This window comes from Elephas maximus, chromosome 3 (genome assembly GCF_024166365.1).
Source record: "Elephas maximus indicus isolate mEleMax1 chromosome 3, mEleMax1 primary haplotype, whole genome shotgun sequence".
Taxonomy (NCBI): domain Eukaryota; kingdom Metazoa; phylum Chordata; class Mammalia; order Proboscidea; family Elephantidae; genus Elephas; species Elephas maximus.
The window spans coordinates 136134577-136151433 of NC_064821.1; the positions used below are offsets into that span (position 1 = coordinate 136134577).

The 16857-nt window shown below is 38.9% G+C and overlaps 1 protein-coding gene across 1 annotated transcript in view; it reads left to right on the top strand.

Annotated features, from left to right (window-relative positions):
• The first annotated feature begins 875 nt into the window (after window positions 1-875).
• Window positions 876-16857, top strand: part of CLCA4 (chloride channel accessory 4) — a 37585-nt gene continuing 21603 nt past the window's right edge. Inside the window, exons 1-3 of the mRNA XM_049875556.1 lie at window positions 876-1034; window positions 3537-3677; window positions 3818-3965. Coding sequence (XP_049731513.1) covers window positions 876-1034; window positions 3537-3677; window positions 3818-3965 — 448 coding nt within the window. The remainder of the gene's footprint in view (window positions 1035-3536; window positions 3678-3817; window positions 3966-16857) is intronic.

The window sequence follows — 16857 nt, forward strand, 5'->3', positions numbered from 1 at the left end:
ACGTTTTTTGTTATGCTTCTAAAATACAAATTCTATTCCCTTTTACTGGGTAAAACCAAAACCAAACCCATTGCCATCAAGTCTATTCCAACTCCTAGTGACCCTATAGGACAGAGTAGAACTGCCCTATAGGGTTTCCAAGGAGTGCCTGGTGGATTCAAATTGCCAACCTTTTGGTTAGCAGCTGTAGCTCTTAACCACTACGCCACCAGGGTTTCATTTTACTGGGTAGGATTTTTTAAAAATTTACTCCAACAACTTGACTCTATCAAATCTTCCTTAATTTATCAAAGTGCTTAAAATTCTTTCATTTAGGTCTCCAAACTGCCTCACCAGTTTGGTGTAATTTATCTTTAAATGTAATAACCGTACATTCTCTTCCATTATATATTAAAAAAAAAAAAAAATTTTTTTTTTTTTTTTTTACTATCAGTAAATAACAATTAAATCACTCTGTAAAACTAAGGAACATCAGTAGCATTACTGTTTCTATTAATTTTGTTATGATTTTTTTATTAATTTTTACATCCCCATCAATAGAAAATGCTAAGCACATTCTATAATCAGGAAATTAACCAGAAGTCGAAAGTATAGAAAAACCTTCCCTCGTGGAAAATGTCTGATGTATTTTATAAAAAGATCTGATTTCTATTATGCTTCTTGATTATTTGTATAATAACATACTATAAAACAACTGTGTAAACCCAAGTCAAATATTTTTCCATTTATGTTACTTTGACCTTTATACAGCCAATGTCCCATAACTCAGCTAATGCTGTTAATGTTTAGGTATATATATCTGTAGAGAGAGAGAAGAAGAAAGAAAAGCCTCTTGGACAAAACAACATTTGACTCAGAACCAGTACAGAGTAATAATGCGGCTGTTCGGAACTTTTGTTTTCCTTTTAGTCCTGTACCTGCTGCAGGGGTCGAATGCTTCTCTGGTTCGACTGAATAACACTGGCTATGAAGATGTTATCATTGCTATAGACCCTGGTGTGCCAGAAGATGAGAAAATAATTGAACAAATAAAGGTAAGAAAGAGATAGTATTGTAATACCGCTTTGTTTAAATTATAAAGAAGAAAATGAAGTTAATAGTTACTGTTAAAACTTCTGAATGCTCCAGGAAGTTTAAAAGCAGCATGGTGTGGTGAGGACAATGATGGAATGGACAGTGGGAGACAAGAGTTTCTAAATGGGGCTCTACCCAGCCTCACCACAAGATCAAAGACAAGGAGCAGGGCCTCCCTGATCCTCAGTTTCTTCTTCTATAAATGAGTGGTTGGAGTCATTCATTCTTTAAACAATTGTTCATTGAATGCTTACTGCATGCCAGGGGAGAGAGCAGTGAATTAAAAAAAGAAAAAAAAAAAACAACACCCTGGCCTTATGGAGTATGTATTCTACTCAGAGGTTATAGGTAACAAAGATATATAAATGTATAGCAAGTCAGATGGTGGTAGGTTGATATGAGTTAAAATGAATCAGGAAAGTGTGGGGTTGGGTGGGATTGGGGGTGGGGGGAGACTGGGTTTTTGTTATACGTAGGGTAATCAGAGAAGGCCTTGGTGATGATGCAGAGACCTGAGATAAGTGAGAGACGTGCCCATTGGAAATCTAGAGGATGGGAATAGCTGGTATAGAGGTATGGAGGGAGAACACGACTGATGCGTCCAAGAAAACAACTGTGAACGAGCAACAGGAAGGGTGGTATGAGCTGAAGTTGGAGAGGTAGCAGAGCCCAGACCATTGTGAATTTGGCTTTTTTTCTGAGTGAGATGAGAATCCACAAAAAGATTCTGAGCGGAGGAGGGGAGGGCTCTCAAGCATGTTCTAGGATCACTCTGTCTACAGTGTTGAGGAAACTCTATAAGGGTCAAGGGCATGATGACCCATACTAACTCCTGATCTTCCCAACATTCAAATTTTCTCCACTTACAGTCTTTCCTATTCTCAACTGTTGATGATTCCACCCATCCAAGTGTTCAGGAAAAAACTCTTGAAGTCTTCCTTGACTCTTATGTTTCTCTCTCCCTCCCCCCACATCTAAGCCTGTTAGACATATGGAGGAGTCCTTGAGTGGCTCAAACAGTTAAAAGCTCAGCTACCACCCAAAAGTTTGGCAGCTCAAACCTACCCACAGGTGACTTAGAACAAAGGTCTGGTGATCTGCTTCCAAAAGGTCACACCCATGAAAACCCTACGGAGTGCAGTTCCACTCTGCATCACAGGGAGTCAGCATGAGTTGGGATTAACTCAATGGCAACTGGCTATTAGACCACACAGAGTTCCTTGGTGATGTAAATAGTTAACATTTTTGGCCGCTAACCAAAATGTTGGAGGTTCAGGTCTACCAAGATATGCCTTGGAAAAAAGGCCTGGCAATCTACTTTCTAAAAATCAGTCATTGAAAACCCTCTGGGGCACAGTTCTACTGACACACATGGGGCCACCACGAGTAGGGATTGACTGAATGGCAACTGGTTTTTAGACATAAAAATAGATGTATGCCCCAGGGGATGACAATCATCTGATGGGGGTCTCTGCAATCCCTCCATGACCTGAGAACATACACTACTCAAGGCAGTCACATAGTCACGCATCATGGAAGAGGAGCATTTTCCCAGGAGAAAATAACCCTGTAACTGGGATGCTCCCAGCAAGATGAAGAGATTGACATTAATCCAGCGCCCAGAACTCCCCAATTATTCAGAGGGTTTGATCATGTAGAACAGATCACCATAAGTGTCTTTCACCCATCTATTTCCTCTACTAGATGGTAAATTCTAGAGAAGGATTATGCATCTTATTCATAATTATATCCTTGGACTTCAGAATACTGAAAAATATAAGGTGATATTATTTTCAGCTTGTTAGCACAACAACAAACTCTGTCACTCCTATGAATTTTTCCATCATCCACTGCTCCCCAGCAGTGATCTCAACCCACTTGCCTTTCCCTGTCAAAATTCTTATAATTCAGAGACCCTTTCCTACAGAATGGCCTCCACAGTTTGCATCAACTACGACTGTTCTTTGTTTAGGCTTCTTACAAGCAGTAATGATATCAACCGGTTTTACTGGTTGCCTACGTGTAGACCACTTTAAAATTCAATCTATGTTTATGCCAACCTTAAATATAGGTAGTAATCATAGTCATTTATTGGGTAAAAAAACTGAAGTTCAGAGCAGTTACATAAATTAGCCAAAACCTAAGAGCCAGAAAGTACAAAAATCAGGATTGGAACCAAGACTAGATGATGCCAAAGTCCGTGGTTAAACAATTTCTCTTAACACCATATAGAATCTTTTACTTTTTGAGGTAGGATTATGGAAAACTAAAAACGTGCAGGATTAAGCTATAATTTTACGTTAACATGTTACGGAGCTGCAATTCTGAGGCAGAGACCCCGCTCATCAGTCAGTTGCTTTCTCTATTCACTCTTAAAATGGGAAATGCCTATGGTGAACGCTTGCTCCTTGAGTTTACTCTCACTTGTTCTCCTCACTTATTTTTTTTTTTCTCCTTAATAGAACATGGTGACTACAGCTTCTACTTACCTGTTTGAAGCCACAGAAAAAAAGTTATTTTTCAAAACTGTATCTATATTAATTCCTGAGAATTGGAAGGAAAATATTCAATACAAGAGGCCAAAACAGGAGAGCTACACACATGTAAGAATCAAAAACTTCTCTTAAAAATTATGTTTTCTGGTGCTCCTAATTTTGCCCCAAATTGACTGTTTCACAGTTTTTCAGATTAAATATTGTCATCTCTACTTCTGATGTTTTAACAATCTTTTTAAACATCTTAGGCTGATGTTTTAGTTGCGCCACCTACCATCTCAGGTAGAGATGAACCATACACGAGGCACTTCATGGGCTGTGAAGATAAGGGAGAATTCATTCACTTTACCCCTGACTTTGTACTGGGAAAAAAAGAAAAGGAGTATGGACCATCAGGTAGGAATTTTGTTTAAAAATACATATTTTGTAAAGCTTTCAAGAAGTAGCTTTGTACTCAGGTAAGCACGCTAGTCTGGGAGGTCCAAATCCTGGCTGCCTTACTTACTAACTGCGTGTTACCTTAGACAAATGACTCAACCTCTCTGTGATTATCATGCGTAAAATGGTGAATATAGGACTTCCTACCTTGTAGAATTGTTGTGAACATTAAATTAGATAATTATGTAAATGTATTCATTATAATGTCTGGTACATGGTAAATTGCAAAAATTTTGAACAGAGGGTGACAATAATAAATGTTTTTCTTTAGGCATACTTTTTAGATTTTTATTTTCCAGTTCTTCATGCTGGAAATTAATCAAACACATATCTGCTCCATGGAAGGCACGTGCATGGCAAACTGGACAGAGCTGTGATGCCAGTTTCTGGCCAAGAGAAAACATTCATATGCTCTTAGCTGTTGCATTAGTTTCCTAGGGCTACCATAACAAAGTACCACAAACTGGATAGCTTAAAACAACATAAATTTATTCTTTCACCATTTTAGAGGATAGAAGTCCAAAATCAAGATGTTGGCAGGGCCATGCTCTCTCCAAAGGCTTTAAGGAAGACTCTCCCTCATTCTTTGCCTCTTCTAGCTTCTGTTGGTTGCTGGCAGTCTTTGTAGTCCTTTGGCCTATACAGAGGCGCCACTCTGCCTCTGCTTTTACATGGACTTCTTCCCTATGTGTCTGTGTCCTAATTTCCTTCTTCTTATAAGGACATCAGTCATAATGGATTTAGGGCCTCATCTTAATTAGACTACATATATAAAGACCCTATTTCCAAATAAGGTCAAATTCACAGGTTCCAGGTGGACGTGAATGTTAGTAGGACACTATTTAATCCGTGCCCAAACCAAACCAAACCAGTTGCCTTCAAGTTGGTTCTGATTCATATCAACCCTACAGGACAGAGTAGAACTGCCCCATAGAGTTTCCGAGGAGCTGCTAGTGGATTCGAACTGCCAACCTTTTGGTTAGCAGATGTAGCTCTTAACTACTATGCCACCAGGGTTTCTTTTAATCCTTACAGTTGCTGATATTCAATCTATTTGGTTGACACAGATGAAATTGTCTATAATAAGCCATTTTTACCTATAAAAAAAAATGGCAATCTCATCTGGTTCAACCTAAAAGTTAAGACCATTTGTCAAAATGAACTCAAAACACATTATTTTTCAGACTAAAATGCAAATCATTGTAGATGAATGGCCCTATCATTGTAATGTCTATTCAATAAAAATCTTCCTGTATCTTCATACCCCAGAATCGCCTCTCCTTTTTCTAGTGCCTACTCAGCTAGCCTTGGTTCTCTTCATTACCTGGCCCTGTCCTCCACCCGAACATGAAAGCTCCATTATCCCATCCCATCTCCTTCTAGCTATACTCTCTATCCTACCTGGCATGTCCATCAACATCAGTCATTCCAACTACAAATACAAATACCTCAAATCCTTTACCACTTTTATCCTTAGGTTTCATTCAACTTGCTAATTCCCCAGCACTGAATTATCCACTTAGTTTATTTTTGTTTACTGTTAATAGATACCAAGATTGTTGAAGAAAATTGCAGAACTAATTGGCATCATTACAAAACGTGTTTTTGAAACTCAGTGAAGCCCTCAAAGCTACTCAACAATATTTTTATTTGTCTCTTCTCAGCTCTATTTCTCATTCCCCATAGCAGTTGTTCTAAAACTTGCCATTTTCCTCAAGGTCTCAATCCACTCCTCTCACACACGTCAATCAACAAATGCCCTGATTGAGAAAATAGAGACCCCTACTTTCATTCCCTCTACTTCCAAACTTATATCCACCATCACTTACCTTTACCTCTACCTGTCTTAGAAAAGAATGGATTCCTCCAACTTTTAAGGCCACTTTCTCCACCTGAGCTCTTGATCATTTCTCACACACATTTCCTCAGACTTACCCCATTAGTGATAGTTTTCCCCTCCCGCTTGTATAGATATTTCTGTCATAATGTAATGTATGATATGTGTTAACGAAAAAACTCACATCTGCAAAACTATCCCCTAAAACCACAAGGCTTTTGGGAAAATAAGATTTAGAGTCCTCAAAATCTATGCACTTTTATAATAATAATAGTATCAACAACAATAGGTACCTTGAGAGATCGTTTAAACCATCCAGCAGCAGCTCAGTGGGTTGGAGAATGCCACAGCATATATTAAAAATTTATACACACAGATAATAGAAATGCCATTTGACGAAAAATTAGAACAGAGGCACTGGGAATTGAGACAAGATAGATGAGAGTGGCACTCTAAACCAGAGGGGCTGCTTTTAAGGGAGGTAGCGCAAGAGCTGAGAACCAAGCAAGTCTGAGAGCAGACCTGGCTAAGAAGACTGGCACAGGTACAGGCAATTTTAAATTTTCTTAAAATTCATTGAATTTTATATGAAGATTTTTCCTTCCTTCCTTAAAATTTGTAGTTCCAGTTGTACTAATCTGGCTTCCTCTGCCTGTTGTAGATGTTAGCTGCCGTTAAGTCGGTTCTAACTCATAGCAATACACAGGACAGAGCAGAATTGCTCCATAGGGTTTCCAAGGAGCAGCTGGCAGATTTAAACTGCCGACCCTTTGGTTAGTAGTCATAACTCATACCACTCAACCCCTGCACCACGAGGGCTCCTTCTTCTGGCAGTCCGTGGTATATTCAATGTTCTTCACCAGCATCGTAATTCAAAGGCATCAATTCTTGGGTCTTCCTTATTCATTGCCCAGTTTTCACATGCATATGAAAATACCTTGGCTTGGGTCGGGGCACCTTAGTGCTCAAGGTGACATCTTTGCTTTTTAACCCTTTTAAAGAGATCTTTTGCAGCAGATTTACCCAATGCAATGTGTCTTTTGGTTTCTTCACTGCTGCTTCCATGGGCACTGATTGTGGATCCAAGTAAAATGAAATCCTTAACAACTTCAAAAATTTTCTCTGTTTATCCTGATGTTGCTTATTAGACCAGTTGTGAGGATTTTGTTTTCTCTACGTAGAGGTGTAATCCATACTGAAGGCAGTAGGCTTTGATCTTCATTAGTAAGTGCTTCAAGCCCTCTTCACTTTTAGCAAGGAAGTTCTGTCATCTGCATATCGCAGGTTGTTAATAAGTCTTCCTCCAACCCTGATGCTGCATTCTTCTTCATATAGCTCACCTTCTAGGATAATTTCTCAGCATATAGATTGAATTGTTGTTGTTATTGCTGTTGTTAGGTGCCATCGAGTTGGTTCTGAATCACAGCGACCCTATGCACAACAGAATGAAACACTGCCCAGTCCTAAGCCATCCTTACAATCATTGCTATGCTTGAGCTCATTGTTGCAGCCACTGTGTCAATCTACCTCATTGAGGGTCATCCAGTTTTCCACTGACCCTGTACTCTGCCAAGCATGATGTCCTTCTACAGGGTCTGATCCCTCCTGACAACATACCCAAAGTATGTAAGACTTAGTTTCGCCATCCTTGCCTCTAAGGAGCATTCTGGCTGTACTTCTACTAAGACAAGATTTGTTTGTTCTTTTGGCAGTCCATGGTATATTCAATATTCTTCGCCAGCACCATAATTCAAAGGCATCAATTCTTCTTTGGTCTTCCTTATTCTTTGTCCAGCTTTCACATGCATATGATGTGATTAAAAATACCATGGCTTGGGTCAGACACACCTTAGTCTTCAGGGTGATATCTTTGCTCTTCTACACTTTAAAGAGGTCCTTTGCAGCAGATTTACCCAATGCAATGTGTCTTTTGGTTTCTTCACTGCTGCTTCCATGGGCGTTGATTGTGGATCCAAGTAAAATGAAATCCTTGACAACTTCAATCTGTTCACCATTTATCATGATGTTGCTCATTGGTCCAGTTGTGAGGATTTTGGTTTTCTTTATGTTGAGGTGCAATGCATACTGAAGGCTGTGGTCTCTGATCTTCATTAATAAGTGCTTCAAGTCCTCTTCACTTTCAGCTAGCAAGGTTGTGTCATCTGCATAACACAGGTTGTTAATGAATCTTCCTGATGCCCCGTTCTTCTTCATATAGTCCAGCTTCTCAGATTATTTGCTCAGTATACAAACTGAATAGGTATGGTGAAAGGATATAACCCCGATGCACACCTTTAATGGCTTTAAACCAATCAGTATCCCCTTGTTCTGTCCGAACAACTGCCTCTTGATCTATGTAAAGGTTCCTCATGAGCACAATTAAGTGTTCTGGAATTCCCATTCTTTGCAATGTTATCCATAGTTTGTTATGATCCACACAGTCGAATGCCTTTGCATAGTCAATAAAACACAGGCAAGAGGTGGAGCCAAGATGGCGGAATAGACAGATGCTTCTGTCCAGCCCTCTTTCTAAGAAAGACTTGAAAAAACAAGCAAAACGAGTATATTTGTGACAAGCTGGGAGTCCTGAGCATCAAAGGCAAGCTTAGACAACGAACTGAGGGGCAGGGGGAAGAAGAGGCCATTCAGAAGTGGAGAGGAGTTACCGGACCTGAATCACCGGGAGCCCTCAGGCACCATTCCTGGAGCAGCGGCGGCGGCGGCAGCGGGCTGGTCCTAGCGTTCGGCTGCAGTTTCCTCAGGGAGAAGCAGCCAGCCACACAGCCTACTCACACCTCTGGAACCTGAGGAGAACGGCGCTCTCAGCAAAAGCTAAGTACTTGCGTATATTTTAGCGCGTCCCCCCCCCCCAAGCCAGCTTCAGTGGCTGAACCCCTGGGCCTGAGATAGACCCTGGTGAGCACCTAGAGCCATCCTCCTGGCCTTGGGGAAGGAAAAAATTTGAAACTGGGGGGAAAAGATAATTTGCTAGCTCCATTAACCGGGGGTGCTCAGGACAGAAGTGGCTCCTGTCCAGGCATAAACCATCCGTGGACCTTGAACACCTTTCCCTTCTGCAGGCACCTGTGCGGGCCTATTTCAGGAGAATAGGCCCTTGTTGGCAAACTCCAACCATTACAGCTGTGTGGTGGAGAGGTGGGTGTTTGATATTTGACATTGCTTTGCCTATTAAACAAGGTCCTCACCTGCCCACATCAGGGACCTAACAACTGGTAGCTCCACTCAGGACACCCAGCCACCTGTGACAGAGGTCCAAAGATAACTGCTACCTCCCAAACCTTACAACCAAAAACTTTGGGTGCCCATGGTCTCTCTGCAGAACTCACCCACCAGCACGCTCTAGGGAACAGAGACATGTTTTCCTCAGAGACACTTGGGGGTTGGTTTTCAGCCCCCTGCCTTGTTCAGAGCATGAACCCCTGCTACAATCAGATACCAGTATATACACCAATCCACCCTGCCCCTCTAAGACTGTAGGACTGAGCCTATACCACACACTTGATTCCAGCTACCTGGAAACCTGAGCTGAATTCATACAAGAAAACTGAATAGACTCCTAGACTGATATACCTGATGACAGCTCTAGCCAGCTGGGGACAGGACACCAGAGCTCCAAAGGTGAAAATAATCAAGCTAGCTCACTCAAGCAACGCATAGGGATATACCAAAAACAAAACAAAACAAGCAGCTATGACACAGTAAGCAAGCATAAACTAATACAATAACGTATAGATGGCTTGGAGACAACAGTCAATATCAAGTCATATAAAGAAACAGGCCATGATCACCTCAATGGGCTCCCAAAGAATCCGGGGATCTTTTAGATGAAAGTGCATTCCTGGAATTACCAGATGCAGAATACAAAAGTTTAATATACAGAACCCTCCAAGACAGCAGGAAGGAAATGAGGCAATACGCAGAACAAGCTAAGGAATACACAGATAAAGCAACTGAAGAAATTAGAAAGATTATTCAGGAACATAACGAAAAGTTTAATAAGCTAGAAAAATCCAAAGACAGACAGCAATCAGAAATTCAGAAGATTAACAATAAAATTACAGAATTAGACAACTCAATAGAAAATCAAAGGAGCAGAACTGAGCAATTAGAAGCTAGAATTTCTGAACTCGAAGATAAATCACTTGGCACTAATATATTTGAAGAAAAATCAGAAAAAAGAATTTAAAAAAATGAAGAAAACTTAAGAATCATGTGGGACTCTATCAAGAGAAATAACCTACAAGTGATTGGAGTACCAGAACAGGGAGAAATAAAAGAAAATACAGACAGAATTGTTGAAGATTTCTTGGCAGAAAACTTCCCTGATATCATGAAAGATGAGAAGACATCTATCCAAGATGCTCATCGAACTACACATAAGGTAGATCTTAAAAGAAAATCAGCAAGACATATTATAATCAAGCTTGGCAAAACCAAAGATAAAGAGACAATTATAAGAGCAGTGAGGGATAAAAGAAAAGTCACCTACAAAGGAGAGCCAATAAGAACAAGCTCGGACTACTAGGCAGAAATCATGCAGGCAAGAAGGCAATGGGATGACATATTTAAAAAACTGAAGGAAAAAATTGCCTGCCAAGAATCATATATCCATCAAAACTGTGTCTTAAATATGAAGGTGAAATTAAGACATTTCCAGGTAAACACAAGTTGAGGGAATTCGTAAAAACCAAACCAAAACTACAAGAAATACTAAAGGGAGTTCTTTGGTTAGAAAATCAATAATATCAGGTATCAACCCAAGACTAGAACACTGGGCAGAGCAACCAGAAGTCAACTCAGACAGGGAAATGCAAAAACACAAAGCAAGATTTAAAAAAAAAAAAAGCCCAACACAGGGCAATGGCGATGTTATTATATAAAAGAAGACAAAATAATAAAGAGGGACTAAGAAATGTAATCATACACCTTCCATATGGAGAGGAAAATACAGCAATACAAAGAAATAAAAGTTAGTTTTAAATTTAGAAAAATAGGGGTAAATAATAAGGTAACCACAAAGGAGACAAACTATCCTACTCATGAAAAGAAAATACAAGGCAAAAGTACAGACTAAATAGAAACAAAATCAACAACAACAAATATGAGGAAAGGACAATATATAAAGAAAATCTCAGCACATAAAATCAAGTGAGAAAAAGAAACTGTCAACGACACACAAAAAAAGACATCAAAATAATACCACTAAATTCATACGTATCCATAATTACCCTGAATGTAAATGGACTAAATGCACCAATAAAGAGACAGAGAGTGGCAGAATGGATTAAAAAACAAGATCCGTCTTTATGCTGCCTACAAGAGACACACCTTAGACTTAGAGACACAAACAAACTAAAACTCAAAGGATGGAAAAAAATATATCAAGCAAACAACAATCAAAAAACAGCAAGAGTGGCAATATTAATTTCTGAAAAAATAGACTTTAAAGTTAAATCCATCATGAAGGATAAGGAAGGACACTATATAATGATTAAAGGGACAATACACCAAGATGATATAGCCATATTAAATATTTATGCACCCAATGACAGGGCTGCAAGATACATAAAACAAACTCTATCAGCATTGAAAAGTGAGATAGACAGCTCCACAATAATAGTAGGAGACTTAAACACACCACTCTCAGTGAAGGACAGGACATCCAGAAAGAAGCTCAATAAAGACATGGAAGATCTAAATGCCACAATCAATGAACTTGACCTCGTAGACATATACAGAACACTCCACCCAACAGCAACCAAGTATACTTTCCTTTCTAGAGCACATGAAACATTCTCTAGAATAGACCACATATTAGGTCATAAAGCAAGCCTTAGCAGAATCCAAAACAATGAAATATTACAAAGCATCTTCTCTGACCATAAGGCCATAAAAGTGGAAATCAATAATAGGAAAAGCAGGGAAAAGAAATCAAACACTTGGAAAGTGAACAATACCCTACTCAGAAAAGACTGAGTTATAGAAGACATTAAGGATGGAAGAAAGAAATGCATAGAATCCGATGGAAATGAAAACACTTCCTATCAGAACCATTGGGACACAGCAAAAAGCGGTGCTCAGAGGCCAATTTATATCAATCAATGCACACATCCAAAAAGAAGGAAAGGGCGAAATCAAAGAATTATCCCTACAACTCAAACAAATAGAAAGAGAGAAACAAAAGAAACCCACAGGCACCAGAAGAAAACAAATAATAAAAATTAGAACTGAACTAAATGAAATAGAAAGCAAAAAAACAATTGAAAGAATTAACAAGATCAAAAGCTGACTTTTTGAAAAAATCAACAAAATTGATAAACCACTGGCCAAACTGACAAAAGAAAAACAGAAGAGGAAGCAAATAACCCGAATAAGAAATGAGGTGGGCGATATTAAAAAAGACACAACTGAAATTAAAAGAATCGTATCAGATTACTATGAAAAACTATACTCAAACAAATTTGAAAACCTAGAAGAAATGGATGAATTCCTAGAAACACACTACCTACTTAAACTAGGTAGAACAACTAAATAGACCCATAACAAAAGAAGAGATTGAAAAGGTAATCAAAAAAATCCCAACAAAAAAAAAGCCCTAGTCTGGACGGCTCCACTGCAGAGTTCTACCAAACTTTCAGAGAAGAGTTAACACCACTACTATTAAAGGTATTTCAGAGCATAGGAAAGGACGGAATACTACCAAACTCATTCTAAGAAGCCACCATATCCCGGATACCAAAACCAGGTAAAGACACCACAAGAAAAGAATATTATAGACCTATATCTCTCATGAATGTAGATGCAAAAATCCTCAACAAAATTCTAGCCGATAGAATTCAACAACATATTAAAAAATAATTCACCATGACCAAGTGGGATTCATACCACGTATGCAAGGATGGTTCAACATTAGAAAAACAATTAATGTAATCCACCACATAAATAAAACAAAAGTCAAGAATCACATGATTTTATCAATTGATGCAGAAAAGGCATTTGACAAAGTTCAACACCCATTCATGATAAAAACTCTCAGCAAAATAGGAATAGAAGGAAAATTCCTCAACATAATAAAGGTCATTTATACAAAGCCAACAGCCAACATCACCCTAAATGGAGAGAGCCTGAAAACATTGCCACTGAGATTGGGAAATAGACAAGGATGCCCTTTATCACCCCTCTTATTCAACATTGTGATGGAAGTCCTAGCCAGAGCAATTAGGCTAGATAAAGACATAAAGCGGATCCAGGTTGGCAAGAAAGAAGTAAAAGTATCTTTATTTGCAGATGACATGATCTTGTACACAGAAAACCCTAAGGAATCCTCCAGAAAACTACTGAAATTAATAGAAGAGTTCAGCAGTGTATCAGGATACAATATAAACATACAAAAATCAGTTGGATTCCTCTACACCAACAAAAACAACATTGAAGAGGAAATCACCAAATCAATACCATTTACAGTAGTCCCCAAGAAGATAAAATACTTAGGAATAAATCTTACCAGAGATGTAAAAGACTTATACAAAGAAAACTACAGTACACTTCTGCAAGAAACAAAAGAGACTTACATAAGTGGAAGAACATACTTTGATCGTGGATAGGAAGACTTAACATTATAAAAATGTGTATTCTACCAAAAGCAATCTATACATTTAATGCAATTCCAATCAAAACCCCAAGGACATTCTTTAAAGAGATGGAGAAACAAATTAGCAATTTCATATGGAAGGGAAAGAGGCCACGGATAGACAAGGCATTACTGAAAAAGAACAACAAAGTGGGAGGCCTTACTTTACCTGATTTTAGAACCTATTATACCGCCACAGTAGTCAAAACAGCCTGGTACTGGTACAACAACAGATACATGGACCAATGGAACAGAATTGAGAATCCAGACATAAATCCATCCACATATGAGCAGTTGATATTTGACAAAGGCCCCAAAACAGTTAAATGGGGAAAAGACAGTCTTTTTAACAAATGGTGCTGGCATAACTGGATATCCATCTGCAAAAAAATGAAACAAGACCTATACCTCACTCCATGCACAAGAACTAACTCAAAATGGACCAAAGACCTAAATATAAAATCCAAAATGATAAAGATCGTGGAAGAAAAAATAGGGACAACGTTAGGAGCCCTAATACATGGCATAAACAGTACACAAAACACTATTACCAACGCAGAAAAAAAACTAGGTAACTGGGAAAAAAAAAAAAATAGGAGCTCCTAAAAATCAAACACCTATGCTGATCCAAAGACTTCACCAAAAGAGTAAAAAAATTACCTACAGACTGGGAAAAAGTTTTTAGCTATGACATTTCTGATCGGCGCCTCATCTCTAAAATCTACATGATACTGCAAAAACTCAATCGCAAAAAGACAAATAACCCAATTAAAAAATGGGCAAAAGATATGAATAGACACTTCACTCAAGAAGACATTCAGGTAGCTAACAGATATATGAGGAAATGTTCATGATCATTAACCATTAGAGAAATGCAGATCAAAACTACAATATGATTTCATCTCACTCCAACAAGGCTGGCATTAATCAAAAAAACAGAAAATAATAAATGTTGGAGAGGCTGTGGAGAGACTGGAACACTTATACACTGCTGGTGGGAATGTAAAATGGTACAACCACTTTGGAAATCGATTTGGCCCTTTCTTAAAAAGCTAGAACTAGAACTACCATACAATCAAGCAATCCCACTTGTTGGAATATATCCTAGAGAAATAAGAGCCTTTACATGAACAGATATATGCACACCCATGTTTATTGCAGCACTGCTTACAATAGCAAAAAGATGGAAGCAACCAAGGTGCCATCAAAAGATGAATGGATAAATAAATTATGGAATATTCACACAATGGAATACTACGCATCGATAAAGAACAGTGAGGAATCTGTGAAACATTTCATAACATGGAGGAATCTGGAAGGCATTATGCTGAGTGAAATTAGTCAGTTGCAAAAGGACAAATATTGTATAAGGCCACTATTATAAGAACTTGAGAAACAGTTTAAACTGAGAAGAAAACATTCTTTCGTGGTTACAAGAGGGGGGAGGGAAGGAGGGTGGGAGAGGGGCATTCACTAATTGGATAGTAGGTAAGATCTAGTTAAGGTGAAGGGAAAGACAGCACACAATACAGGGGAGGTCAGCAGAATTGGACTAAACGAAAAGCAAAGAAGTTTCCTGAATAAACTGAACGCTTCGAAGGCCAGCGTATCAGGGGCTGGGGTCTGGGGACCATGGTTTCAGGAGACATCTAAGTCAATTGGCATAATAAAATCTACTAAGAAAACATTCTGCATCCCACTTTGAAGAGTGGCGTCTGGGGTCTGAAAGGCTAGCAAGCAGCCATCTAAGATTCATCAATTGGTCTCAACCCACGTGCAGCAAAGGAGAATGAAGAACACCAAGGACACAAGGCGATTACAAGCCCAAGAGACAGAAAGGGCCACATGAAGTCCTGACGCATACTTTTCTTGTCTTTAAATAATGCGGTGTCCCGTTGTTCTGTTCAAACAATTGCCTCTTGGTCTATGTTACAGATTCCTCATGAGCCCAGTTAAGTGTTCTGGAATTCCCATTCTTTGGAATGTTATCCATAATTTGGTATGATCCAGAGAGTCAAATGCCTTTGCATAGTCAATAAAACACAGGTAAACATCTTTCTGGTATTCTCTGCTTTCAGTCAAGGTCCATCTGACATCAGCTATGAATTCCCTGGTTCCACATCCTCTTCTGAATCCAGCTTGAATTTCTGGCAGTTCCCTGTTGATACTTGCTGGAACTACTTTTGAATGATCTTCGGCAAAGTTTTACTTGTGCGTGATTATTAATGATATTGTTGGATAACTTCTGCATTCTGTGAATCTCCTTAGACAAGTAGCTGTCTTCCAAATTTCTTGGCACAGATGAGTGAGCACCTCCGGCACTACTTCCGTTTGTTGAAACATCTCAATTGGTAGTCCATCAATTCCTGGAGCCTTGTTTTTTGCCACTGCTTTCAGTGCACTTTGGACCTCTTCCTTCAGTATCATCGGTTCTTAATCGTACGCTATCTCCTGAAATGGTTGAACATAGACCAATTCTTTTTGGCACAGTGACTCTGTGTATTCCTTCCATCTTCTTTTTTCTCCATAGAATCCTTCAGTACTGCAACTCGAGGCTTGATTTTTTTCTTCAGTTCTTTCAGCATGAGAAATGCTGAGTGTGTTCTTCCCTTTTGGTTTTCCATCTCCACATCTACACATTTCGTTATAATACTTTACTTTGTCTTCTCAAGCCGCCCTTTGAAATCTTCTGTTCACCTCTTCTACTTGATGATTTCTTCCTTTGCTTTAGCTACTCTACATTCAAGAACAACTTTAAGAGTCTCTTCTGACACCCATTTTGGTCTTTTCTTTCTTTCTTGTCTTTTAATGACCTCTTGCTTTCTTTATGTATGATGTCCTTGATGTCTGGTCTTTGGTCATTAGTATTCAATGTATCAAATGTATTCTTGAGATGGTGTCTAAACTCAGGTGGGATATACTCAAGGCCGTACTTTGGCTCTCGTGGATTTGTTCTAATTTTCTCAACTTCAACTTGCATATGAGCAATTTTTTTTTTCCACCGTCACCCCTGGCCTTGTTCTGACTGATGATGTTGAGCTTTTCCATTGTCTCTTTCCACAGACATAGTTGATTTGATTTCTGTGTATTCCATTTGGCTAGGTCCACATGTATACTACCGTTTATAATGTTGAAAAAGATATTTGCAATGAAGAAGTCATTGGTCTTTCAAAATTCTATCACACGATCTCTGGCATTGTTTCTATCACCAAGGCCTTTGCCTAGAAAACCTTAAACAGTGTTTCTAAAGTTTAATGTGTTTGGGAATAATTTTTGGATCTTGTTAATATTCAAGCCCTGATTCAGTAGATCTGGGTGGGATGGGGGGGCAGGGTCTGAAATTCTGCATTTCTAACAAACTC